We start from the raw sequence: 26,800 nt of genomic DNA, 5'->3' as shown, positions 1-26,800 counted from the left end.
TCCACTTAGATAGTACAATACAGGAAGAAATCTCCAAGACAGAATACTTTCAATGTTAATTGCCCTGTAAATTCAGTTCATCCTGGGTCATTTGGACAAAATGAAAATTTTTAAAAATATGACAATTTTACACTCACGGCCAGGCTTTATTCTCTTTTCCCATATTTGCAGTATAGATTTGATTGTAGCACTTGACTGCTCTTTTAAGTGTCACTTTTGGTACTTCTGATGGTGTAATTAAGTTGACTTTGTTAGTAAGGACCTGGGGTCAGGTTTATAAACTTGGGTAAACATGAAAAGAATGCCACTGTCCTCGCAAAAGTTGATGTGAAAGCTTGTGTACATTTACAGTAACTCTGACCCATGCGTACGTAACAAAGAAAGTGGGAAACCGTGAACCCTTGATCAAGTAGGGAAATACTGCCAAACCAGCTAAATGACGACTCAAAGGTGGAATAATTTATTCTCACCAAGTCGTTATTTGAATGTGCGTTGACGGGTCAAACATATCAAACCTCAAAAGTGATGAATATGATGTACAGACTCTAATGTATTCATAAGAATTGTATATGAACACATTCAAAATCTCTTCAGCTTTTTTTTTCTGGCACATCCTGATACAATGGTACAAGAAACCCCCCACAAATGATATACTGTTCAAGACATCTTGATGTGTAGTTATGCAAGACATCAAGTTTTTTGGGGTCCCACTCATTTTGAGCTCTTTACATCCATTTTTAGGACCATACTTTGTGCAGTAAATTACACCCTTGTGATAAAGAATAAACCAATAAGGGTCTTCAGCAAAAATGATTAGAAAGACCTGGAGATGTGCATGCAACATCATCTGAATCAAGGGGTTAAACCCCTAATAGGATGCAAGGACTCTAAGTTACCCCTTTTCACGAATTTTGAAAAAATGGGGACTGGCAATACAGGCATGTGGACTGTCACTTTATGCTATTTCAAGGTTGCTGATTGTGAATATGATCATATTTTTGATATTTATATGTTATGTTTATACTGGTGGTCCTAGCCCTCTAAACGTCACTCCCAGAAGGTTAAAAATGACATATTTCAAACAGATACATGTGGCGTATCATTTTAGATTATTTCAAGGCCAGCAATTACGAACAGGATGTTAGTTTTGATTTTTGATCCTTTACTAGGGGTCTAATCTTCTATGGACCTGAGTGAAAAATGACAAATGTCTTATTACGATCGAGAAAATTTTAACTTTAAAAATTTTAATTGACGCACACATTTTAATAGATATTTTACTAAACTATTCCTGTTTATTATGTGCTTCTACCTCATGAAGTAAATCCTTACATTTCTTATGATCACTGAAAATTAGGGAGGCTTACTTTTTTGGTGTTCCTCGGTTTATATTGCCTACCTGTTGTCACTTCTTAGGATTAGAAACAAATGCAATCCCTTGCTTTCAGTAATAGCATTATGTATAAACACAGACATGATTCCCTTCCTGGATCCACAACGCTCTAAATCTCATGCTGTACAACCTAATGATCTGATACCACTCAGCTTGTTTGGTGCTATTTGACCACTATGCAATAATATATAAATATAAATATAAAATGAGTGCTTTGGGACCAGTAGGATCCATCCCCAACCAACCAATAATCAATGGCTTATGAACCGATTTATTGGAACTGTCGTACTAAGTGTTGAGCTGGCCCCAACATTAGAAAGGCAGACTTCTGGAAATCAGGCTCTACCTGTTCATATCCAGCATTAACAACAGTTGGCTTTCTGGCAACATACATCTAACAGAGAGAAATAACTAATAGTTCTGGGATATCTCAGCCAAACTTCAGCTCGCTGTGATGTAAGCCAATAAACAAGGTGCAACTTTCAGTTTCTGTATGGGGTGGGTGTACTTGCCAACATAAAAAGGCAAGTTGCAGCAATTTTCCTGATGCAATCGTGCCACTTTAATGCACTCTAGCAAAAATGAAGCTGATTTTGATAACCATAAGCGGTGACAATTTATTAACGGTGTTATTTGTGATGCCAAGATGAAAATGACAAACACCGTGGCTCAGTGGCCTGGGTCAACACATTAATTATTCATTTTAACAGCTTTGGCAGATGATGTTCTGTAGATGATGGTGCTGGCCAGGACTGCTGGCTTGTAGGTAGCTGTCTGAACCCTCACTGTTTCATATGGTCTGTGTTCATTGTAACAGCAATCATGTTTCTGCATATGCCAGGTGATAAAGTGCAGAGGAGAGGTGCTACAATACTGCACACGATCAGGTGAAGAGCGCACCACAGATGGAGGTGTCTGGATGTATCAGGTGGGAGAGTGCGCTACCAGCCAATGAAGGTCTGCAGCCAGATGATCTCGCACCCTACTGACCTTTTGGCAACTGTATAAATTTTATTAGTGCTTTAGTTTATTACAGCTGTCTCATCTGCCACACCTGTATCTCCAGACTGCTCCGGCATAATGCCGCTTAGTAAGGCATCTGTAATGACAGATACCATTCGCAGATTGAAATCCGAGAGCATAGACGTGCCTCTTAAACACTCCTGTTGCATTGACACCCTGCCGATGAGGAGTGATCTGCTTCTTCACCACTTCTACCCTGAGGTCGTTCCAGTTTTTCCTTTTTATTTCAGGGATGGTACAAATGATAGCGCTCACTACATTCACAGCAGCAGTAAGATGCTGCCATTCATCACATTTGCACCTGTGGGAGTCGGAAGACAAAACCTGGACGCTGATGTGTCTGTGCTGTTATGTCTTATACTGGCAGTGTCATTGTGTCAGACCCCATGATGTAATGGGGATTAAAAATGCTCAGAAATTCAAACATACAAATGAAATGAACTGATTTAAGGACTGGACAAACAGCACTTGTTTTAATGTTTTTCCTGTTGTGAAAGAAGTAGCTTTCTTAAGATAAACCAATATAAATTTCCTTTCCCCAAAGCTTTAGCTTATGGCGGGGAGCTGGAGGTGTGCATTGAACCGGTTTGGCAAGAGTGACTCTGTTTGGACATTACATGAGCCTATAAGCCATCCGCTGCAGGAAGGCCTTGAAATGTCCAGCTGGTATGAAGCAGGGTCTGGAGGACTGAAACGTGGCTGTTTACGATTACCCACTCTGTATCCCATTGGTCCGGTCATGCTAAAACAGGATTGGATGAACCAAGGTAGTGTGGCCCATGCATATTTGGACTAGGATTCATGATAGGCATGGTATAAGTTGGTCATTCCCCTTTTCTTTCTCTCTCTTGCCATCTCTTCCTGATGAAGACAAGTCCATCTAAGCAGCCATATTGAGACGGACATGCTTCATGTTTCAGTACTCTGTTTAAAGGCCATATGGTAGCAAAGACCAAGACGGACAGAACATAAGACGGAAAGACACATGTGGACGGAGGATGCACTGCTACGTAGTCTGTAATGGTATTTTTGTTACACCTGATTTACTTTGCTTATTATTTTAAGAATATAACCCTATAACCGGCAACCGCTCATAGAAACAGTAAATCGCGGAGTGCAAGCTAATTTGAAAATGGAGGAAGAAAGCCTCCATTTTGCCTGAAGAAGGGGCCTGAGTTGCCTCGAAAACTTGCATATTGTAATCTTTTTAGTTAGCCAATAAAAGGTGTCATTTTGCTTGGGTTTTCTCTACTTTCATAATGGCTAACACGGTACAACACCCTAGTACTACAAAATGGAGGAATAAATAATAAAATTAAAAAAAAATGTAAAAAATGCATAAAGTCAGTCAAGCTGTCCAATGCATTTAAAAATATTTCATCATGCATTTCATTTTGCTTTTTAGATACTGTACTGTATTTATTTATACACTTTCTAGAAAAGTTCAAATTTTTCTACATTTTTTGCAGATTTCCACAACATAATAAACTTAGAGTGCAAACTAAATTCTTTAAAAAGCTGACTGCACTTCTGTAAACTGAACATGTTGGTCAGAAGACTTCCCACATTACTGTAATTTTTTTAACAGTCTTTACCTACATCTCAAAAGAAAAGTGATGTGAAACTAACAGAGTTTACCATAAAGTGCGGCTGATGCATCAGGGTACTGGCAGGGCCCTGTGCTTCAGCTTGAAGGACATTTTAAAAACGTCAAGCCATGAAAAATTTATTTAGCCCACCAACTCCATTTGTCATCTTTGATACCTGCTGCTCTTTTAAAGGTACAGAAGAAAAAAAAACATTTTCAAGAGACATCTCAGTGTGGGAAATGAGGGCAGAAACCTTAATACTCCGCTTGAGCGATGTTTTATTGAAAAGGCTTTGTTAGCATGAATCTGAAAGAGGAACAGAAGTGGTAGAAAAGTTAGGAACTCAATATTCCAACTGGTAAGCTCTCATTAAGTAGGTTTACTGTAGTTATTGGTGGTGATTTGAAACAAGATGGAGACATCTTTGAAAACTGCCACAGTTGCAATTTTGTGCTTTTTTCTCAGGAAGCTGTAAGTTTGTTGATGAGTGAAAGGCAGGTTGTGAGGCATGGTTACTTCATTTCCTCATTAAAAGGAAGGTGTGTAATCTGGGACCCCTCCATTTAACCTTCTGGACCCCTAAAAATCTGACAAACGTTTGGGTGCGTAGGGTTCATAAATGTAAAAATATGTTATAAATTACTCATTCTATTATTAAGTTTACAAGAAAGCAATGCAGCAAAGTGGAGAAAGCTTTCAATGAGAAGGATTATAAGGCAACAGTGAGTGACTGCTTCATGTCGTGGGTGGAGCCAGATGAGTGTGTGGCAGCAGGCTGGGTGGAGCTAGACAAGTGTGTGACAGCAGGCTGGGAGGATCCAGGTGAGTGTGTGGCAGCAGGCTGGGCGGAGCTAGATGAGTGTGTGGCAGCAGGCTGGGTGGAGCTAGACAAGTGTGTGACAGCAGGCTGGACGGAGCCAGATGAGTGTGTGGCAGCAGGCTGGGCGGAGCTAGACAAGTGTGTGGCAGCAGGCTGGGCAGAGCCAGATGAGTGTATGGCAGCAGGCTGGGCGGAGCTAGACAAGTGTGTGGCAGCAGGCTGGGCGGAGCCAGATGAGTGTGTGATAGCAGGTGGGTGGAGCTAGACAAGTGTGTGGCAGCAGGCTGGGCGGAGTTAGATGAATATGTAACACAACAGCAGGCAGGTTGTAACATTGCAACCGTGATTGCAGTCATACCAACATTATAATGTAGCAGCACTAGAAAAAGTCCACAGAAGAGCGACTAGGGTGGCTCTGAGGCTAGGGATCTGCACTGGCAATTGGAAGGTTGCCGGTTCGAATCCCGTAAATGCCAAAAGGGACTTTGCTCTGTTGGGCCCTTAAGCAAGGCCCTTAACCTACAATTGCTGAGCGCTTTGAGTAGTGAGAAAAGCACTATATAAATGCAAAGAATTATTATTATTAGGGTGATTCCAGGCATGCAGGGGATGAACTATGAAGAAAGATTAAAAGAGCTGAGCCTTTTCATTTTAAACAAAAAAAGATTAAGAGGTGACATGATTGAAGTGTTTAAATTATGAAGGGAATTAGTACAGTGGATCAAGACTGTTATTTTAAAATGAGTTCATCAAGAATATGGGGACACAGTTGTTAAGGGTAAATTTCACAAAAACATTAGGAAGTGTTTCTTCACACAGAGAACCACAGACACATGGAAGAATTCAGGTGTGAAGTAATCTTTAACCGAATCCCCAAGCTCCTGTCAATTATTAAATGCTAAGCAGTCTCCTTGGGCAGATTGCTTTCTTTTTATTTCTCCAGTCACATAACCAGAAGACTTTGCCCTTACAGGCCTGAAACTTGACAGTAGCAGTGTACAATTTTGCCGTACGTCTGAATTATTCATGCTGGTGAGTGGTCTTTTGCCAAATGGGACTCCTTTATTCTTTCCCCATCCTTGGACTGACTCAGTTGCTCTCCTCTTCAAAGTCAAGATTGAGCCTTTTTTGTTGAGAGATTCAACCCTGAATGCTGTCAGTGCCTTCATACCCACCATCTCAGACAGCCCACTAGTGCTGTCCAGCTTTTGCTTTGTTTTGAATTTGCTCTTTTATTTGATGGAAATACTTTGGTTTGCTTGTGTGTGCCATTAGTCCTGACATTTTGATTTTCTCTCAGTTTCTTGCTGTTTGGTCGCCATGTTAGTAAGCTCTGAAGCTATGTATAAGAAACTGGATACAGGGATTACATGGCCCAAACCTCTCACTGCTCCTCATGTTGTTACTCTCCAGCTTGATCACTCAGGGATGAGATAATTCTGTAGTCCTCACTATTCCTCTGAGCTGGACATAATATGCAGCTACTGGCTGAGATTTGTGTGCAAGTTGCCAAAAGTGGAGACATTGTAAACAGATTGAAGGTGAAATTAGAACCAAATGAAAGAAATTTGGGGCCATGGGATGGGTCTCTGATTGCTTTCTAGGAAAGAATGCTGCGATATGAGGAATGTTGATCCAGGTCAGCAAAGCACACTTCTCAGCAGAACTCATAAGATCCTTTTTAGGCCTGCATGAAAATGATTTCTGCCCAAGGTTATTAACTTAATGTTTATGGTTTTTGAATTCTCTCTAGGAAGAAAAATGTCAGAGATGTTCACTTCAGATCAAATATGGCTGTTCCTCACTTTCTACATCACTCTAGTGAGAAGTGTTCCACCTGTTGGTCTTCAGCCTGAGCAGATCCATTTGTCTTATCCAGGTAAGCAGCCTAAAGCCAGGGACACAATTAACTACTTCAAATTGGCAAGTATATGACACTTAATGACTGAAGTGGTGGGATCTCATTGCTTTGAAGATATCAGATGACACGAGTTCTCAGCCCAGCTTCAAATTACTCATTGCACAATGGAAATATGGCATTTCTGTCTATGGAAAAACCAAATCCACCCCTGGCTCCGATACCTGCCGCTGCCCCCTCAAATCAGTGCTTGTTGTAACTGTCTAGCAGTCCCTGACATCGACTGGGAGAAAGTTTTTCCCATTCCTCCATGCAGAATTCTTTCAGCTGCGTGATGTTTGAGGGGTGTCTTCTGTCCACAGTCTGTGTCAGATCCCCCCCAAAGCATCTCAACATGATTCAGATTCAGGCTTTGACTTGGCCATTACAGATCCCTCCATTTAGTTCTTTTCAGCTATTCCTTTGGGGATGTACTGGTATGTTTAAGGTCATTGTTATTTTGCAAGGCCCACTTTCAGTTGAGCTTCAATCTTCTGAGAGATGGCCACATATTATCCTCAAGCACTTTCTGGTACAATGAAGAATTCCTAGTGGATTATATAATGGTGAGTTGCCCAGGCTGTGATGCAGCAAAACAGTCCCCTGGTCATTTGCACCTGGTACTAATGGATGTAGTCATAAATGTAGGGGTGGATTTAATATTTATGTTTATTTAAATTATACAGTAATGTTATATCACCTATATGTATAGATTAACGAACTGATACAATGGTAAAACAGGAAAAGAACGGAAGTAATAAACAGGAAAAGCGAATCATTGACTTATCGTGATATTAGGATTGCAGGATATACCGTTTCTAAATGCAGAATCGTTTGACAGAGCAGAAAGAGAGCCTGTATTATTGGAAGTGTCAAGTGAAAGTTTGTTCATAGTGTATTTAATTTTTATTATTAATTTCTTTATTTTATGGTTTGTGATTGTATAAAACTAAATCTCTGGTCTTTTGTATAAATACAGTACTAAGGACTAAACATTTCTTTGTATACAAAGTTTTTGGTAAAATGTCTTCTTTGTCCATTAGTTGGGCATAAATCACACCATTAATCCTAAAACAATACAGGTGAAAACCTGTTGGAGACCTGTTGGGCTGTGGAATTACTTTTCCATGCTGACAATGCTGCGTAAATCACCTATCGAGCTGTCATTCCATAGCAGAAAAGCTTAGCACTGTAAGATACACAAGTGGTATGTAGTGGTTCTCAGCCATCACTGATAACAACAGAGTCATTGGTGGGAACATCATAGGCAAGGCGATTACTGGGGGCAACATTAGCAGTCTTAGCATTAGCATTAGTCTGTTTCAGTCATGTCATGCATTTAGGGACCTGTGCTTACCGGATATGCCAGCCGTGACCACTGAGGCCCTAAGTGGAACCTTCATCTTGGGCCTCCCAAACTACCCAACTCACCCCTCTCCGAATCTTCTACATTAGTATTTCTTATAAGAGCTTTAATTTGAACAAAAAATATATAAATAAATAATACATAAACATAAATATAAACATTTATTACTAATAATAATAATATAAAATACAACATCTACTACTACTGCTACTAAAACTAATGAGAATATAAAATACAATGACTACTACTAATAATATAGATACAGATGTGGACAAATTTGTTGGTACCCAAAAGCTCATTAAAAGGTGCTGTCTGCCTCCTAAAAAGTGACTTTAAGTGAAAAGCAGTCATCCCCTGTATGCATGCTTTTGAGATGTCATTGAGTAAAGCAAAGTAAGTGTGACAAGAGATCAAGCATTGATTATTCTACAAACATATTCTAAAATGGCCAGGACACATTTGTTGGTACACCTAGTGTTTTTTCAAATTAGTTGTTTTCCATCTTTAGTATCATACACGTCTCCCAATTGTGCAATCAGCCATTCAGACAATTTAAATGGTGAAAAGTCTTCAGTCTGCTGTTTGGTGGCATTGTGTATCCCACACTGAACATGGAGCAGAGAAAGCAAAGGAGAGAGTTGTCTGAGGAGATCAGAAAGAAAATGATAGACAAACATGTTAAAGGCAAAGGTTAGAAGACCATCTCCAAGCAGCCTGATGTTCCTGTGACAACAGTTGAATATATTACTAAGAAGTTGAAGGTCCATTGGACTGTAGCCAACCTCCCAGGACACGGCTATAAGAGGAAAATTGACCCCAGAAGGACAGTGAGAATGGTAGACAAAAACAACTTTCAAAGAAATACAAGCTGAACTCCAAGGTCCAGGTCCATCGGTCTCTTTTCACACCATTTGAGTGACAGTGGGCTCAATGGAAGAAGACCCAAGAGGACGCCACATAAAAAAAAAACATCCTGGAATTTGTTCAAATTCATATTGACAAGCTGCAATGCTTCTGGGAGAATGTCTTTTGGACAGATGAGACCAAACTGGAGCTTTTTGGCAAATCACATCAGCTGTATGTCCACAGATGAATAAATTAAGCTTTCAAAGAAAAGAACACCATAGCTACTGTGAAACGTGGAGGAGGCTCACTTATGTTTTGGGGGCACCTTGCTGTTTCTGGCACAGGTGCCTTGAGTCTGTGCAGGAAATGCAGGCAACAATGACATCTCAAGACTATCAGGACATTCTGCAGCAAAACGTACTGCCCAGTGTCAGGGTGCTATGTCTCAGTTGCATGTCATGAGCCAAAAGACACAGCTAAAAACACTCAAGAATGGCTAAGAATAAAACACTGGACTATTGTGAAGTGGCCTTCAGTGAGCCCTGATCTGAATCATGTGGAACATCTGTGGAAAGAACTGAAACCTGCTGACTGCAGAAGACCCCCTTTTCAAACCCGACACTGCTGGAGTAGTTTGCTCAGGCACAGCAGGCCAGACTACTTGTGGACTGGTGCAGAAGACTCATGGAGAGCTCCAGGAATCGCTTGTTTGCAGTGATTGTTAAGGAAAATATTAGGTTAAGAGTCCCATTGTTTTTGTTTTTTGTGTTCTTATTTTACATATTCTGATGAATCCAAACTCTAAAGCAAAGTCTGATTTTTGTTAAATACGAAATAAACAATAATGGGAGCCAATGACTTTTGTCACTTTCAGGTTCTTTCAGAAGTAATTGTGGGGTCTTCTTTTTTTGTGAAGGGGCACCATGTCTACGTGCATGTGCACCTCTAGATGAGGTGGTCTGGTCATGTCTTAAGAATGTCCCCCAGGTGGCTACTAATAATAATAATAAAATAAAAACTGCAACTGCTGCTACATAATGTACTTAATAAACATACTTAATGCAGTGAATGCATGGTCAAAATGAAGCTGAATATTCAGATACAGTACTTTAAACTGAACCTGTGAATATATCACTTGCACCTATGAATTTCTCTAAACTTTCATTTTGTCCTTCCATTGACAGCAGATAGCAATAACTAAATCAGTAATGTTACCTATGATTAAATGAAACAACAATTGAAGTTTATCTGAGCTAATTACTCATTTTGTATGTCAAAGTTGCAAAAAGTCAGAAGGCAGTGCACACCCAAGTTCACCCGCACCCCCATATAAATTTAGATTGAGCAACTTAAACCTTTATGTGTTTGGAAGATTTACATGGACATGGAGAGATGGTGCAAATCACACACAGTCACTGACCAAGCCAGGATTTGAACTTAGGACTGCGGAGCCTCCAGTCATTACAGACACATACTGCAGAAATACTTTTTTTGTGCAGATTTGGAAACAGTGTACGACCATGTTTCTTTGGCATATGTTGTGAGAGGTGCTGCAGGGATGTGGGGTAAGGGGCTGCTCTTGTGTACTGTTCATTTCCTACATGAATGCAGTGAGAGTTGTGTATGAATACTTGGTGTTAAGTCGAATTCATTCACTTTGGGTGTCCTACTCTGTCAAGGCTGTGTCTTATCACCAATCCTGTTTGTGGGTTTCATGGACAGAATATCAAGATGCAGCCAAGGAGTTGTAGGTGTCCAGTTGGGAAGGCTAGGGGTAGCATTGTTGCTTTATTCAGATGATGCTGTCCTCTTGGACTCATCTGACGGTCTTCTTTGCCGTGCACTTGAGTGTTTCAGTGCTGAGTGTGAAGTGGCTGAGATACAGATCAGCACTTCCAAGTCTGAGATCATGGTTCTTTCTCAGAAAAGAGTGGATTGCTCTCTTCAGGTGAGTGGGAGAAGCTCAAGTATCTTGGGATCATGTTCATGAAACATGGAAGAAGGGAACAAGAGATCAACCAACAAAATGGAGAGGCGCCAGCTGTTGTGCAGGCACTGTACCTGTACTCCCACTAAGTGGAGACCTTGCAGCAGACCCAGGACACTCTGGAGGGGTTATAACTCTTGGCTGGCTTGGGAAGGCCAGGGAATTCCAAAGGAAGAGTTGGAATCTGTAGCTGGGCTGGGAAGTCTGGGCTGACCGGTTTGGCCTACTGCTACCCCAACTCTCTTCAGGAAAATCAGTTGAGGAGATGAGATGAGAGAGAAATAAAAGAAAGAGTAGGTCATTGGCTAGCATTCTACACTTGAACCCATCGGGTTGTCACGTCAAGCATAATCCCTGCCACTGGGTAGGCCATCTAACCCCACTGTTAAAATGTGGAGTGCCCTGAGTATGAAGAGCATTTTGGGAAGTTGTTTGACCTCAAAGATACTATGTAACACTGAGTTTAGCAGAATTAATTGAAAATCTTCCTGATTCTGGACTTTATTTGTATTTAGGTAATCCTCGATCAATGGTCATTACCTGGACAACCTTTAACAAGACGGACACTCTGGTGGAATATGGCGTGTGGGGTGGAAAGCTGTTTGATAAGGTGACCCAGGGAAGCTGTGCCATGTTTGAAGATGGGGGAACAGAGAAGAGAAGCCTATTCATCCATCGGGTTACTCTGCGAGACCTCGAGCCTGGCTTGGCCTACGGTATGTATGTTTGCCAGGGAAGGATTAGGTGTGCTGTGCATGCGTGCCAAGGAATTCATTCTGTGGTTGGCAAATTTTGTGGGAGCTGCCAAGGTTGCAGGCATTCTGCTGTGTAAATTGAAAAAACATGAAGGTAAACCTCAGGATCAGAAGCAGTGCCTTTTTGGAGTGGCGTTGGCAGAAAGTCGACAAGAACGCCTTTAGGGTTGGATAAGTGAAACGATGCATTTATCACATGGAAAGAACAAGCCGTGTGGAGACGTTATGTAACATTCAGCAGTGGGCTGTGCTGGAGCGGGTGGGAGTCTATTGCCGTAATGATAAACCTCGACTTGTCAGCAGTGCCGTCATGTGGGTGATGAGTAGTGTTACTAAAGTTCTTTTTATTTTCAGCATGGAGTTACCTTTCCCCTAATAGCTTCACTTATACATGTGTCTGTGGGTCAGCGTGGTGGCACAATGATGTTGCTCCAGGAGACTGGGTTCAAATGCAGTCCTGCATGCCATCTGTGTGGTGTTTCCATGCTCTCCCCCAATGTCTGTGTGCATTTTTCTTCACTGACTACAGTTTTCTTTCACGTTTCAAACTCATATGTGTCAGGATCATTGACAAATGTAAATTGGCACAAATGTTGGTGTGTAAGGGAATGTGCCCTGCGACGGACTGGGGTGCTACGCAGGTTTGGCACCTCACTTGTGCCCTATAGACCCTGGGCCCCCAACACTTTGGATGTGTGTATGCAGCAGAGGGAGTGGAGGACTGTCTGTTTGTCAAAGTACCAGAAAATGAATAAAATATCCACACCAGCATATGGAGAGTTCCTCTGTGTGTCACTGATGATTGAGACCTCTAGCAGGACCACCCCAGACAGACAGAGATGAATTCCACCTTGCAAGGCAGTCTTCAGCATTCCACCAGCATCACAGAAGGTAGCCAATCCCCCCCCTTAGTGACCACAGTGATCTACTTGCCCTGGGGTTGCATAGGGCACCCCTGCCCCTATGATTGGGCTCACATTTAACCCTTGGATATGATTGCTCCTTCATAACTTTATTTTCTTCCTATAATCATCATTCATTTCTGAGAATATAGTGCATTATTTGGCATAAGTCTGAATTCTTTGGGCTTTTAGCATGTTGAGACACGTGAGGGCACTCTCCTATTTATGTACATAAACCTACTGTAATGGCAGCACTGAGTCAGCAGCAGTACACCCTGGCATTCACAATTCAGACAAGCAGCTTCAGTGCCAGCTGCAGTGCCATTACAATAATAACAGTAATTAAGGGTAGCACTGTGCAAACCATTTTGTTTTTTCTTGTAATATGGATAACAAAGTTATCAGGATGGTACTAATAGCATTTACTTATGGGCTGGAGTGATAAATTTAAAATCATAAATCTGTATTATCTATATTACTAAACGACAGTTTAATTTATGCACGGATGGCGGACCCCAGAGTCAAACCCAGCCGCTTCCCAGAGTCAGTAGGTGGCGCCCAAACAACACAACCTGTAAACTAAACTTGCTCTAATCCACTGTGCCAGCAGTCAGTGTGGCATATTTGAATCACATAACAGTAATTCAGTATTAAAAGTAAGTTGAATTATGATTCCTATGGTGTATTTGAATCACATAACGGTAATTCAGTATTAAAAGTAAGTTCAATTATGATTCCTAACAGCAAACGACGTCTACCTAACGACACAGCCACACAAAAACACAAAACGAGACTGCATGGATAAAAACAATACACAGAGGCTCCTACAACGCGCTTCAGGAACAGAGTCAAACCCAGTGGAAGGCGCCCACAACGTGCTTCTGACACAGCACAGGCAAAAGAGTCACGGCTCCAAAAAGAAACAGCTCACCGATTAGAAATACAAAAACGAGCCCGTATGGCTACGACCTGTGAACTAAACCTGAGGTAAAGCGTGCACGCCAGGTTGTACAGCCGCCCGAACGCGACCGCCCACACCACCGCATATACCACCTTCGTTTAGTAATGTAGCCCTCCATGCACGGATCCGCTGCCATGGTCACTTCAGCACGCGAATCTGCCGCCATCAGCAAACAACTTCTACCTGACGACACAGCCATAGAAACACAAAAAACAGACTGCATGGATAAAAACAATAAACGAAGGCGCCTACAACGCGCTTCTGAAACACCAGAACCAGATGCGTCACAGCTCCAAAAGAAACCGCTTTAGTACAAATATGTTTATTTAATTAAATGAAAAATGTCCCAGGATGCACCCACCCTCCATGATACTGCATCCCTCCAAATATCGGAGGGAACAGAAAGTGATTGCCATTCTTGGATTTGCTATTCTTTCGAGAATTGCGGGGTTACTGGTACAAGCTGATACACTCTGTTAGGCGTATGCAGTGTTACTGATTGCAATGCGCTACCTGGTAGAATTTATTTTATAATGCACATAGCAATAAAATGCATTCCATTTTTCATTCCAATAGATGGCACGTCGTAAACATGAGTGCTGCTCTTGATAATTCTATACTAAATGCTGTATAACTGTAGTGAGAGAGAAACTGACACTATAACTTAATAAAGAAATATGTAAATAGAAAAAATATAGGAAATAAAGAATGATTGAGGGAATCAGACTCTTATTCAAGACAATTAAACATTCTGGTGATCTGCCATCCTGTATGCAGCAAAATGAGTGCAGAAATGAATTTTGTAAATTAATAACAGTTTTCAATAACAGCAATAAATGGGACATGCTGGCCCTCTCAGGTCACTAGTTTGTGACCCTGCACTTATGTCTGGTCCCAGCGTTCCCAGTACACAAGCCCAATCCGTGTGTCCTTCCAGGTTTGTTGGGACACCAAATCCAGTGTGGCTGCTGCTGCAGCATCTTCTTGTGCCCTTGTCTCCTGTGCTTCCCAGTTGTCTTTCTTTTCCCAGGGTCTCCTAGCCAGGCAAGGGAGCAGGACCCATCCTGGCAGGGGCATCTATTGGTCCCTCACAACCCCTATGGTCAGACCATCAATATAACAGTCATGTGGCTCTGGTGGGATTAGTGATTTTTCTATTGGCCTTTTTATTTCCTGTTTTTCTATTATAACATTTCTTTATTAGGTTGAAGTGTTGGTTGTACATGCCAACTGTTGGAATGAAAAATTCAATACATTTTATTAGTACAGTGTGCAACAAAAGCATTGACTTGTGAATGTGAAGAATGACACCCTTGAGTGAGTGTGTCATGAGTGACGTTGTAGGCTTTGCAGTTACAATCTGCCAAATTCATTTTAAAAAGATGATGCATGTGCTCTAAGATTTAAGCAATAAACCAATCATGGACTGAGACAGCTAGTGAGCAATGATGAAGAATGCAGTTGGACATGTGAACTAATAAAGAACAATGACAATCTTAAGGGATCCAGTCTAATGTGAGTGCCAAGTCAGACGCTGGACAACAAACTGATTCTCCTGTCTATTTTAACAAAACCTCATAATTCTGATATTTCGTACTCTACCACAGCCATCAATCATCCAGTCTAAGTAGGGGTAATCTTTGTCTCCCTCTGCCATTTATACGACCTCTCAGGACTAATGTCTCTAACTTGTTCTTCCTCAAGGTGTGCCCTAGAAGCCAAATCTCACTTGTTACAATTGTTCTCATTAAACATCTTTACATATTCACTGCTCGTAAAACTTCATGACTAGAGACTCTCTCGACCCATGCGATATGTATCATGTTCTTGGTGATAATCCAACTTTCACTCCCATGTCAAAGTGTCAACCGGATGTAGCATTTCATTAGATGGAACTTAAGTGAGTATACTAATTGATCTTGTTATCAAAACCTTCTCCAAGCTTCGAAAGATGCTTTCTTCAATCCCTATCCTCCGATTAATTTCCTTCTTGCACTTCCTGTTAGTTAGTAGTTAGTCTTCAACTTGCTCATCCTTTGACTATAACATTGCAGGTTGGTGTATCTTTTGATTTTGAGAAGTCCATGCAGGAGGCCTTCTCCTGGTTAATTGTCAAGCCCTTTTCTCACTTTCTCCCCTTCAAGCATTTTGATTTCCCACATAACCATCTCTAATATAAAGTGTGAAAAGATTTAGTGAGAGAATACAGTCTTGTTGTACCCTGTGTTTTATTTCTACTCAATCGTGATTGTTCTGACAATACATATGGCTACACACTGATTCCAATGCAAATTCATGATTAACTCTAATTCTTTCCCATCAATGTCTAGCAGATTCAACACGTCTACTAGCGTTTTGGGTTGAACTCTGTCAAATGCTTTTACGTAATCGATGTAGTCAACATATAAGTCCTTCTGTATTGGATTCGACCTTTCTGCTAGCATTTATTATGAAGACGGCATTGCACGTCCCCTTATCTGGCATGAAATTCTACTGTTTTCCCAAAATATCTCCACATATCCTCTCTTGTATCCTCTATAGAAAAATGTGCAGAGTCAATTTTGTCAAGTGACTTATTAAGCTGATCATATGATGAAGGTCTTAAAGGAAATGTAATCAGCAGAAGACAGCAATGATGCGATTATGTGTTGCATCAATAAAAACAAACAAATCAATAAATAAAATAAATACTCATCATAAAACAAAAGAAGCCAATAATGGAAATACCAAACATTCTGAATATCTTGAAATTTTTGAAACGATGGGTGAAAATATTTTTCCTATATTAAGAGCTGATTTTATTGTAGTAAGTGTGTAGTGTTGATATTTGTTCTTCTGCATAGGCATTATTTTTGTATATGAAACAATAAATAAAACATCAGCATCATCCGGGACTCATATCATCATGCAGTCTCGCAGTCAAAAGTGCCACCATTTGCGCCGTTCTGTAACCACAGTAGTCCATGGCCATTTCCACCTTATTGAATGCCTGTCATCATTGTGGTCCTCTCAGATTTTTTTCACATTTAAATTAACTTGCTGAACATTCTTTTGGACCTCTGAGCCCTACGATTTATGTATGAGTGAAAATCATTAATCTGTTGTTAGTCTGCAAGTAGCCAAGAATATCTTGTCAGTCAGCATATATAATTTTATATATGCAGTAGAACCCCAATTATCCACACCCCAAATTCCCGAGGTTCCACATTATCCTAGGCGACCCTGTAAGTGTTACACACTGCTTTCTTTACAGTTCATAAAAGTTTTGCCATGAATACTGTTACTGAGTGTGTAAATACTAGACTTCATCGAGCGATTGTTCGAGGAGGCGGAGACTGTGGGAATGTGGGTGGGACTCACTCACCCCTTGGTTATTGTCAGGGTTTCACCAGTGTTGGCCATGTACACCTGCTTTGCTGTTTGGTTTACTTGGGATTTTTGTGTTTATATATTTCAAAGCATTGTGGAGAACTGCTGGTGGGAACTTTGAATCAGTGTTCTCTGGCTCAGAGGAGGGCAGTCTGCCACATTAGCTAAATGGAGAGGTCCATCCCTCAGCTGTCCAGAGCCTGTCTCTGACCAGTGTGAGCAGTGCGCTTCCCTAGTGACGTCAGCTGATCTCTTTCTGTATCAGGCCTCCACCTTCTCTGCGCAGCATCGCCACTATGCTCTACCCACCCACAGTGCAAATCCCACCATTATCACCAAATGAATTGCTTTGGAATGACACCACAAAGCAGCTCAATTTGAAGATTTGCGCTGTGGTGAATTTCCGGTGGTGAGCTGCAAACCCACTTTTTCACTCAGGGAGAGTTCCACCTGGTCAGCCACACTGCACTCATCTCTCAACACTGAATGGTGCCCTTCCTGGTGACGTCAGCTGACCTCTGTCTGTATCAGCCCCCCATCTTCTCTGTGCCATTTTGCCAGTACAACGCTATTTTGTTTATCTGAGTTGACAGCTATCCAAGGTAGCATTGCTCCACATTACCTCGGATAATCAGGGACAGGCATCCTGATGGAGGTGGTCCCCATTCCCATACCAGGACAGAGGGCTGACACAGGGTATGGTTTTAGCCAAGCAACTGGAAGATGTACCTGAACTGGTGTCCGGGCTGGAATGAATGAGATTTCCTTACCCAGCAGGGAAGGTAGTAAAATGTAAGGTCCCTGTGGGGGCATTCCGACTAGGATGACTAATGTTCCCTTTCCCAGCTGGGAGACCATGGTGAGTGAGGGGCACTGTGAGGCTGTTTACTGTGCTCATGTCATTTCCCTATACACTGGAGGGTAGCATCCTTTCTGTTGAACCCCTGTTTGGGCAACTGCAGGGCAACATGGGAGTTATGGTTCTGTAGGGTTGCATTGTTGGGTCCCACAGGTGCTGCAAGATGGTATTATTGGGAGATGGGTCCACACTTTTGGGTTGGTTCTTTCTTAGCACCTTTTTGATGACAGTCTCTGCATAAACAAAGGAAAAAGTGGTGCAAAGCCTGCAGTGGCCACCATTACAAGACATTCCTTGACGTCTCAAGCTGACAGGTGAATCTGAGCAGCTGAAGCTGGAGGATCCCCTAACAGAAAGAACAACATCCTTCTTTGATGTCATTAGTGAAAAAGACAAAGGAAGCTGTCAGTTGTTTCTCAAGGAACCACCAGAGCAGTGGACAGATGATCCAATCTTCAATTAATTTTATGAACTGTCATGATGGTAGTGAATGCCACAGCTAAAAGTGCAATGACATACTGAGAAAAGACAAAGAACAGGAACAGTTTGTTCTTCAGCTGGTTGTAAACCACTGCAAGAATATTCCAACTTCATCAAAGGCGGTGCCTGGCGATCTAAAAACTACCAAATGGAGCGACCACTAAATGTTCATTTTCATTAAAATTTTGTTCTATGTATGAAAAAGACTACAACTACACTTGTGGAGAACTTGAATCTGTTACTGTTCTTTTTTTTTTTTTTTTTTTGGATGCATAGCTTGTTGGATTTGCTTGGCCCACTGAGGACATGCGCAAAGGGCTGTCATCCCCTTTTAAACCTAAAACGTTCTGAATTTGTTAATTTCCATTGTGGAAGATTGCAGTGGTCAAATTGTGGCAAAGGCTCTTTCAAAACTCTTTCTATAAAACACGTGGTACAAAGTAATTGGCAAGTTTTAATGTCACAGTTCAAATGCCTGAATGTTCATTAACCAAAGAAATGAAGCCAATACCATACAGTGTGCTCACAGCGCGAGGGCCCAAAATGAAAGCGTGCTTTCGGCTGACTGGCCTGTTGTGGATAAATGCAGTGCTTCTTTTTAAAATAAACACTGTGGGGCTAATGGTTTTGCTTCATAGCCCACATACAGTAAGCTCAGGCTGTAGTCAGGCAGGCAGCACACCACAGTTCATTTACTCTGAAATTGAAACCTTATGGCTTGAATTTTAAGCTATTTAAATATTTCTCCTTTGCCAAAATTCAGAGCGCAAAGAGATGCATGATGGTCTCCCAGCTAAAGCTCTGCAGCTGCTTTTCTGTTCACTTTCACTGTATGGGAATCATTAGGTGTGAGCGGCTTAGCAGGGATTTATAAAATGGGTTGTGAGATCGTCTGCAAACTCAGCATTATGTAGCTTCAATATCTCCCTCCATCCCACATTTTTACCCTGATGACCCTCCTGGTGGAAGCCCATGGACTGCCAGTTGGAGACCAGTCCATGGTCCCAAACTTTACCGTTTCCTCTTCTTTACCTTTCAGTCAGGCATGAGGTTAAAAATCAAGAAACAAATAAAATATAGAAGTCCAGTAACACAAATAAATTCATAGTCAAATCAGAACACTTTTTTAGGCTTTGCTAAATAAAAGACATGGTTATTTTGCAAGTTATTTTTGGGTCAAAACTAGGAGCACCAGCATGTTAAATGCACACAGAGATATGGCTGGTGCAGATCACCTGACTGACAACAGTAAACAATCTGACCACAGCCATGAAAATGAGACAAAGACGTCACCATCATGATAGTGGAGTAACTTTATATTTCTTTAGCCAGGCTACTTGTTGAAGAACAGGTAACAAAATAGTTTAAAAATATTTGTAGTCTCTTGCACCATTCCTCAGTACTGTGTGTCTGAACATCTCTAGACCGCCACTCCTTCTGTTGAGCACAATCCCATAAAGCCTGCTACTTAGATTCTGTCATTATTTTCACAGTGCCCTTCTTGTCTCCTGCCCACTTTTATACTTTCCATCATTGAAGGTGACACTCTCAGTGTGCCTCCTATGTCTTCACTCCTCTTTGTGTGTCACTTGCACTTCCTCTTTCAATCGCGTCACCAAAGCCACACTGACCAATCACACCAAAGCCAAACTAGCGAATCAGATTGGTCAGACGGAATGTGCACAATCACAGACGTTACTGTTTTATTTTATCATAGATTAACTGTGTTGAAATTTCCTCAGGCAGGAAGGTCTCAGGAGTGGTGATGTCAGGGTGGCCCTACCTCCTGAGGCTCCACCCACAAATAACAAGGAATATTAGAACATTTAAAGTTACAGGACACAAGTACTAAATTATAGACAAACATAACAGAAATTACATAAAAACATGAAAAATAATTCAAATACAATAAAACACAAAAGCACACATTACTACATAACAAGTACACATGTACATATGGGGTAACTAATTAATAATCTATCTATCTACAGCTACAGATGGCCTGGAAAATGACAGTATTGTGTCTGTGTAAGCAACTAAGCACATTTCATCTTCTTTGTGTAACTCCGCATCTGTAATCTTTTGTCTATAATTGAGGCTGTTGTTATTTGTTACTTTGTTTGCTAAAAGAAAAAAAATGAACAGTTTTTTGTATGTACATTCAAAAATTCTCTCTCTCTCTGTATATATATATATATACTGTATTCAAAATTGGTCGAACAATTCTGACATCTAAAATTTTAACAGGAGACAAGAAAGGTAAGGTAGTACATCTTCTGTGGATAAAATTAGGTACCAAAGGAGATCTTGATATGCCATTCATATTAAAATGTTTACAGTTTCCCATTAGAATAGCTTTTGCTATGACAATTAGCAAATCACAGAGATAAACATTTGAAAAACTCAGTTTATTTATTAGAGAGAAAGAAACGATATTCACTCACGGGCAGTTATACATTACAGTAATCCCTTGCTATATCGCGCTTCGCCTTTTGCGGCTTCACTCTATCGCGGATTTTATATGTAAGCATATTTAAATATATATCGTGGATTTTTTGCTGGTTCGCGGATTTCTGCGGACAATGGGTCTTTTAATTTCTGGTACATGCTTCCTCAGTTGGTTTGCCCAGTTGATTTCATACAAGGGATGCTATTGGCAGATGGCTGAGAAGCTACCGAACTTACTTTTCTCTCTCTCTCTCTTGCGCTGACTTTCTCTGATCCTGACGTAGGGGGATTGAGCAGGGGGGCTGTTCGCACACCTAGATGATAGGGACGCTCGTCTAAAAATGCTGAAAGATTATCTTCACGTTGCTACCTTCTGTGCAGCTGCTTCGTGAAGCGACATGCTGCATGGTGCTTCGCATACTTAAAAGCTCGAAGGGCACGTATTGATTTTTGATTGTTTGTTTTTCTCTGTCTCTCTCTCTCTCTTTCTCTGCTCCTGACGGAGGGGGTGTGAGCTGCCGCCTTCAACAGCTTTGTGACGCGGTGCTTTGCATACTTAAAAGCCAAACAGCCCTATTGATTTGTTTGCTTTCCTCTCTCTTTCTGACAGTCTCTGCTCCTGACGCGCACTCCTTTGAAGAGGAAGATATGTTTGCATTCTTTTAATTGTGAGACGGCACTGTCATCTCTGTCTTGTCATGGAGCACAGTTTAAACTTTTGAAAAAGAGACAAATGTTTGTTTGCAGTGTTTGAATAACGTTCCTGTCTCTCTACAACCTCCTGTGTTTCTGTGCAAATCTGTGACCATAACCATATAAACATATGGTTTCTACTTCGCGGATTTTCACCTTTCGCGGGGGGGTCTGGAACGCAACCCCTGCGATGGAGGAGGGATTACTGTACAACTAATCTTGTAATAATGTGCAAAAGTTCACTGACGACACGGCTATCGTGGGCTGCATCTGGAGTTGGCAGGAGGAGGAGTATAGGGACCTAATCAAGGACTTTGTTAAATGGTGCGACTCAAACCACCTACACCTGAACACCAGCAAAACCAAGGAGCTGGTGGTGGATTTTAGGAGGCCCAGACCCCACATGGACCCCGTGATCATCAGAGGTGACTGTGTGTAGAGGGTGCAGACCTATAAATACCTGGGAGTGCAGCTGGATGATAAATTGGACTGGACTGCTCTGTGTAAGAAAGGACAGAACCGGTTATACTTCCTTAGAAGGCTGGCGTCCTTCAACATCTGCAATAAGATGCTGCAGATGTTCTATCAGACGGTTGTGGCAAGTGCCCTCTTCTATGCGGTGGTGTGCTGGGGAGGCAGCATTAAGAAGAAGGACGCCTCACGCCTGGACAAACTGGTGAGGAAGGCAGGCTCCATTGTTGGCATGGAGCTGGACAGCTTGACATCTGTGGCAGAGCGACGGGTGCTCAGCAGGCTCCTATCAATTATGGAAAATCCACTGCATCCACTAAACAGTGTCATCTCCAGACAGAAGAGCAGCTTCAGCAACAAACTGCTGTCACTGTCCTGCTCCATTGATAGACTGAGAAGATCGTTCCTCCCCCAAACTTTGCGACTCTTCAATTTCACCCGGGGGGGTAAACGTTAACATTATTCAAAGTTACTGTCTGTTTTTACCTGCATTTTTATTACTCTTTAATTTAATATTGTTTTTTGTATCAGTATGCTGCTGCTGGAGTATGTGAATTTCCCCTTGGGATTAATAAAGTATCTATCTATCTATCTATCTATCTATCTATCTATCTATCTATCTATCTATCTATCTATCTATCTATCTATCTATCTATCTATCTATCTATCTATCTATCTATCTATCTATCTATCTATCTATCTATCTATATATCTATCTATCTAATCTTGTCCTATTGCATAAGCCCATCACTCATACGTAAATTATGCGATAACATTACGACACATCCTTCTTTCGACAGTAACTCGGCTGGTGGAAGACCGGTGTTAACGGTTGTAGATATTCTACAGGGTATTGTAAGTTGATGTTTTCATCTTCCACACAATCACCACCAACTGTTTCAGCATAGTCTATTGATATGCATTTAACCAATTTGCCATGTAACCAATCGTTTGCCGTTAATTTGTTTGACTTCATCATTTCTTGGTGCTAGGATTGCCTGTGTACTCATTTCTTCTGTTGATAACCCTTCCGGATGAAATTCTTCAATAAGATTTGGACATAATAAGTCTTCTTTTATTAGGAACTTAAAGTGAGGAAATGTAAAAAATGTATAAGAGCTAAGAGCGCAGGAACTGTGTCTGACAAAAGCATTCACACTAATGAGAGGTGAGAGGACTGTGGGCATGGACCGTTAACCTGAAATGGTTGAGAGGATGACGGGACTTGAAAAAATCTCTTGGCAATAGTCTTGTCCCGTCTAAAGATTTTCTTTTATTATATATATATATATATTGTGGCGGGCAAACGGGTCCCATGCCCGGCCAGAACGCCCCTTCTACTTATGTTCCGGGGGAGCAGCCATGGGCTCCTCAGTACTTCCCCTGGGACTCTTGGTGGCAGCCTCCCTGGCTGATGATGGTGCCTCAGTTTCTTGCAGGGTTCCATGGGACAACCCTGTGGGGATCTGGGGTGGCCGCCAGGGGGTGCTGCATGGATCCCGGAGCCAGCTTGGACAACTCTACAGCCCCGTCCATAAGTGCAATCAGGAACAGGTGATCAAGCACCTGGAGCACTTCCGGGTGGGCTATAAAAAGGACCGGCAACCACCACTCAGGGCCAGAATCGGGAGGAAGAGGACGAGGTTGCCTGGGAGGAGTGGTGGTGCCAGAAGAAGGGTTGTGATTTGTGTTTGTTACTGTGCTTGGGACTGTGTTGTGGCTGGAGGGTTCACGGGGAAGATGTGCCCTCCAGCTGAAGAAAAATAACGTCTTTTTGTACTTTAACACGTGGCTTTGTGTAAGTCTGTGCTGGGTCGGGTGCTATACACGTCCCTTATCACAATATATATATATTGTGACAGATAGAGGGCGCTCTTGCTCCCTTGAACCCTCGGACACCATGTCAGACACCAGATAAAATCTAAATATTGAATTTATTATTATAAATAAGTGCACAAAGCACCACTACTCCACAATACTCTAATAATAAACCAATAATCACTATAATAATTCACAATAACAATAATCCTCCACTCCCAGCAGCTCAGTCACCCTTCCTCCCAACTCGGCTCCCTGCTGGGATTTCCCACAGTCCTTTTAAAGTCTTTGACCCGGAAGTGCTTCTGATCCCCACAGTCCATGTGATTCCTAGCACTTCTGGGTCAGATCAGAACTCTTCTTTTCTTCAGCCCGGAAGTATATCATTTCTTCTGTTTCCGGGATTGTGAATTACTTCCGGGCTATATGGAAATTATAAGTCCCTGGGCCTCCCTGCAGCATCCTCCGGTGGCCCCCATGGTAACCAGCAAGGCTGTGATGAAAGACTCCAAGTTCCATGATGCCCTGCTGGAATTCAGGGCCCTTCCATGTTGCAGGGATGGCTCCATCTAGCGGTCTGGGGATGTTGGCCGGGATACACGGCCGGCAATCCCTCACAATAAACAGTATATATATATACAGTTAGGTCCATAAATATTTGGACAGAGACAACTTTTTTCTAATTTTGGTTCTGTACATTACCACAATGAATTTTAAATGAAACAACTCAGATGCAGTTGAAGTGCAGACTTTCAGCTTTAATTCAGTGGGGTGAACAAAACGATTGAATGAAAATGTGAGGTAACTAAAGCATTTTTTAACACAATCCCTTCATTTCAGGGGCTCAAAAGTAATTGGACAAATTAAATAACTGGAAATAAAATGTTAATTTCTAATACTTGGTTGAAAACCCTTTGCTGGCAATGACAGCCTGAAGTCTTGAACTCATGGACATCACCAGATGCTGGGTTTCCTCCCTTTTAATGTTCTGCTAGGCCTTTACTGCAGTGGCTTTCAGTTGCTGTTTGTTTGTGGGCCTTTCTGTCTGAAGTTTATTCTTCAACAAGTGAAATGCATGCTTAATTGGGTTAAGATCAGGTGACTGACTTGGCCATTCAAGAATTTTCCACTTCTTTGCTTTAATAAACTCCTGGTTGCTTTGGCTGTATGTTTTGGGTCATTGTCCATCTGTATCATGAAACGCCGCCCAATCAATTTGACTGCATTTAGCTGGATTTGAGCAGACAGTATGTCTCTGAACACCTCAGAATTCATTTGGCTGCTTCTGTCCTGTGTCACATCATCAATAAACACCAGTGGCCCAGTGCCACTGGCAGCCATGTACACCCAAGCCATCACACTGCCTCCACCGTGTTTTACAGATGATGTGGTATGCTTTGGATAATGAGCTGTTCCACGCCTTTTCCATACTTTTTTCTTGCCATCATTCTGGTAGAGGTTGATCTTGGTTTCATCTGTCCAAAGAATGTTTTTCCAGAACTGTGCTGGCTTTTTAGATGTTCTTTAGCAAAGTCCAATCTAGCCTTTCTATTCTTGAGGCTTATGAGTGGCTTGCACCTTGCAGTGCACCCTCTGTATTTACTTTCATGCAGTCTTCTCCTTATGGTAGACTTGGATATCGATATGCCTACCCCCTGGAGAGTGTTGTTCACTTGGTCGGCTGCTGCGAAGGGGTTTCTCTTCACCATGGAAATTATTCTGCGATCATCCACCACTGTTGTCTTCCGTGGACGTCCACGTCTTTGCATTGCTGAGTTCACCAGTGCTTGCTTTCTTTCTCAGGATGTACCAAACTGTAGATTTTGCCACTCGTAATATTGTAGCAATTTCTCGGGTGGGTTTTTCTGTTTTCGCAGCTTAAGAATGGCTTCTTTCACCTGCATGGAGAGCTCATTTGACCGCATGATATCTGTTAACAGCAAAATGTTCCACATGCAAGCACCACACCTCAAATCAACTCCAGGCCTTTTATCTGCTTAATTGATAATGACATAACAATGGACTTGCCCACACCTGCCCATGAAATAGCCTTTGAGTCAATTGTCCAATTACTTTTGAGCACCTGAAATGAAGGGATTGTGTTAAAAAATGCTTTAGTTGCCTCACATTTTTATGCAATCGTTTTATTCACCCCACTGAATTAAAGCTGAAAGTCTGCACTTCAACTGCATCGGAGTTGTTTCATTTAAAATTCATTGTGGTAATGTACAGAACCAAAATTAGAAAGAAGTTGTCTCTGTGCAAATATTTATGGACCTAACTGTATGTATATATATATATATATATATATATATATATATATATATATATATATATATATATATATATATATATATATATATAAATATATATTTGTATTAAAAAGCAGCATCTGCATCCATGGACTCTTTGGGCATTGCCTACTGTAGTTCAAAAATGTCTTTAATCCTCAGGCTACAAAGTGAATCTATAAAATTCAAAACATTGATGAAGGATTCCAGTGTTTCAGCAATATACAGTGTTGAAAAGAAGCAGGGGCACCACTGCAGTCAAAGAATATGTCATATTCTACTATATATAAAATTGTCTTTATAAATCGCTTTTCTTTACAGTTTATCACTGTGGCAGTGAGGAGGGCTGGAGTGAGATTCTCTTCTTCAACACCATTAAGGAAGGCAACAACTGGAGCCCCAGGTTTGCACTTTTTGGAGATCTGGGTAATGAAAATCCTCAGTCTTTAGCTCGGCTACAGAAGGATACCCAGATTGGCATGTATGACTTCATTTTACACATTGGTAAGATGTCAGTTAATTTTCTCAAATACGTTTTCTGCATTATACAATAATATAAAAGAAGCAAATGCCTTTCCTGACCCCCAGAACACAGAGGAGAGGCGTTATAATGCCAAACATGATCTTGTGCCCTCAGTTGCGGAGCACAGCCAGACTCTCTTCAGTGCAGGTGGCAGAGTCCTGATGCATCAGGTGGGGGCCAATGAATTTCTGTAGCTCAGTGACTGCAGATGTGTGAGGTTGATGCTCCATATATGAATGTTTCATTGTGGTGTTTGAAGCATGTTCACGTACGCATATTTAGTAGGAGAGTGGGATTCATGAGGGGTAA

The 26,800-nt window shown here is 41.5% G+C and overlaps 1 protein-coding gene across 2 annotated transcripts in view; it reads left to right on the top strand.

The window, feature by feature from the left end:
• The window catches only part of acp7 (acid phosphatase 7, tartrate resistant (putative)), a 125,823-nt gene that overhangs the window by 15,002 nt on the left and 84,021 nt on the right, over positions 1 to 26,800 (top strand). For both annotated transcript variants that reach the window (XR_007933681.1, XM_028822214.2), the window contains exons 2-4: positions 6,579 to 6,704; positions 11,437 to 11,637; positions 26,290 to 26,472. Coding sequence is in view for 1 of the 2 variants with exons in the window: in XM_028822214.2 (XP_028678047.1) it covers positions 6,587 to 6,704; positions 11,437 to 11,637; positions 26,290 to 26,472 (502 nt within the window). In the remaining variant the exon portion in view is untranslated. The remainder of the gene's footprint in view (positions 1 to 6,578; positions 6,705 to 11,436; positions 11,638 to 26,289; positions 26,473 to 26,800) is intronic.

This window comes from Erpetoichthys calabaricus, chromosome 16, assembly GCF_900747795.2.
Source record: "Erpetoichthys calabaricus chromosome 16, fErpCal1.3, whole genome shotgun sequence".
Classification (NCBI taxonomy): domain Eukaryota; kingdom Metazoa; phylum Chordata; class Cladistia; order Polypteriformes; family Polypteridae; genus Erpetoichthys; species Erpetoichthys calabaricus.
Note: the sequence above shows the minus strand (reverse complement) of the source record. Positions and strands in the feature narration are given on the sequence as shown.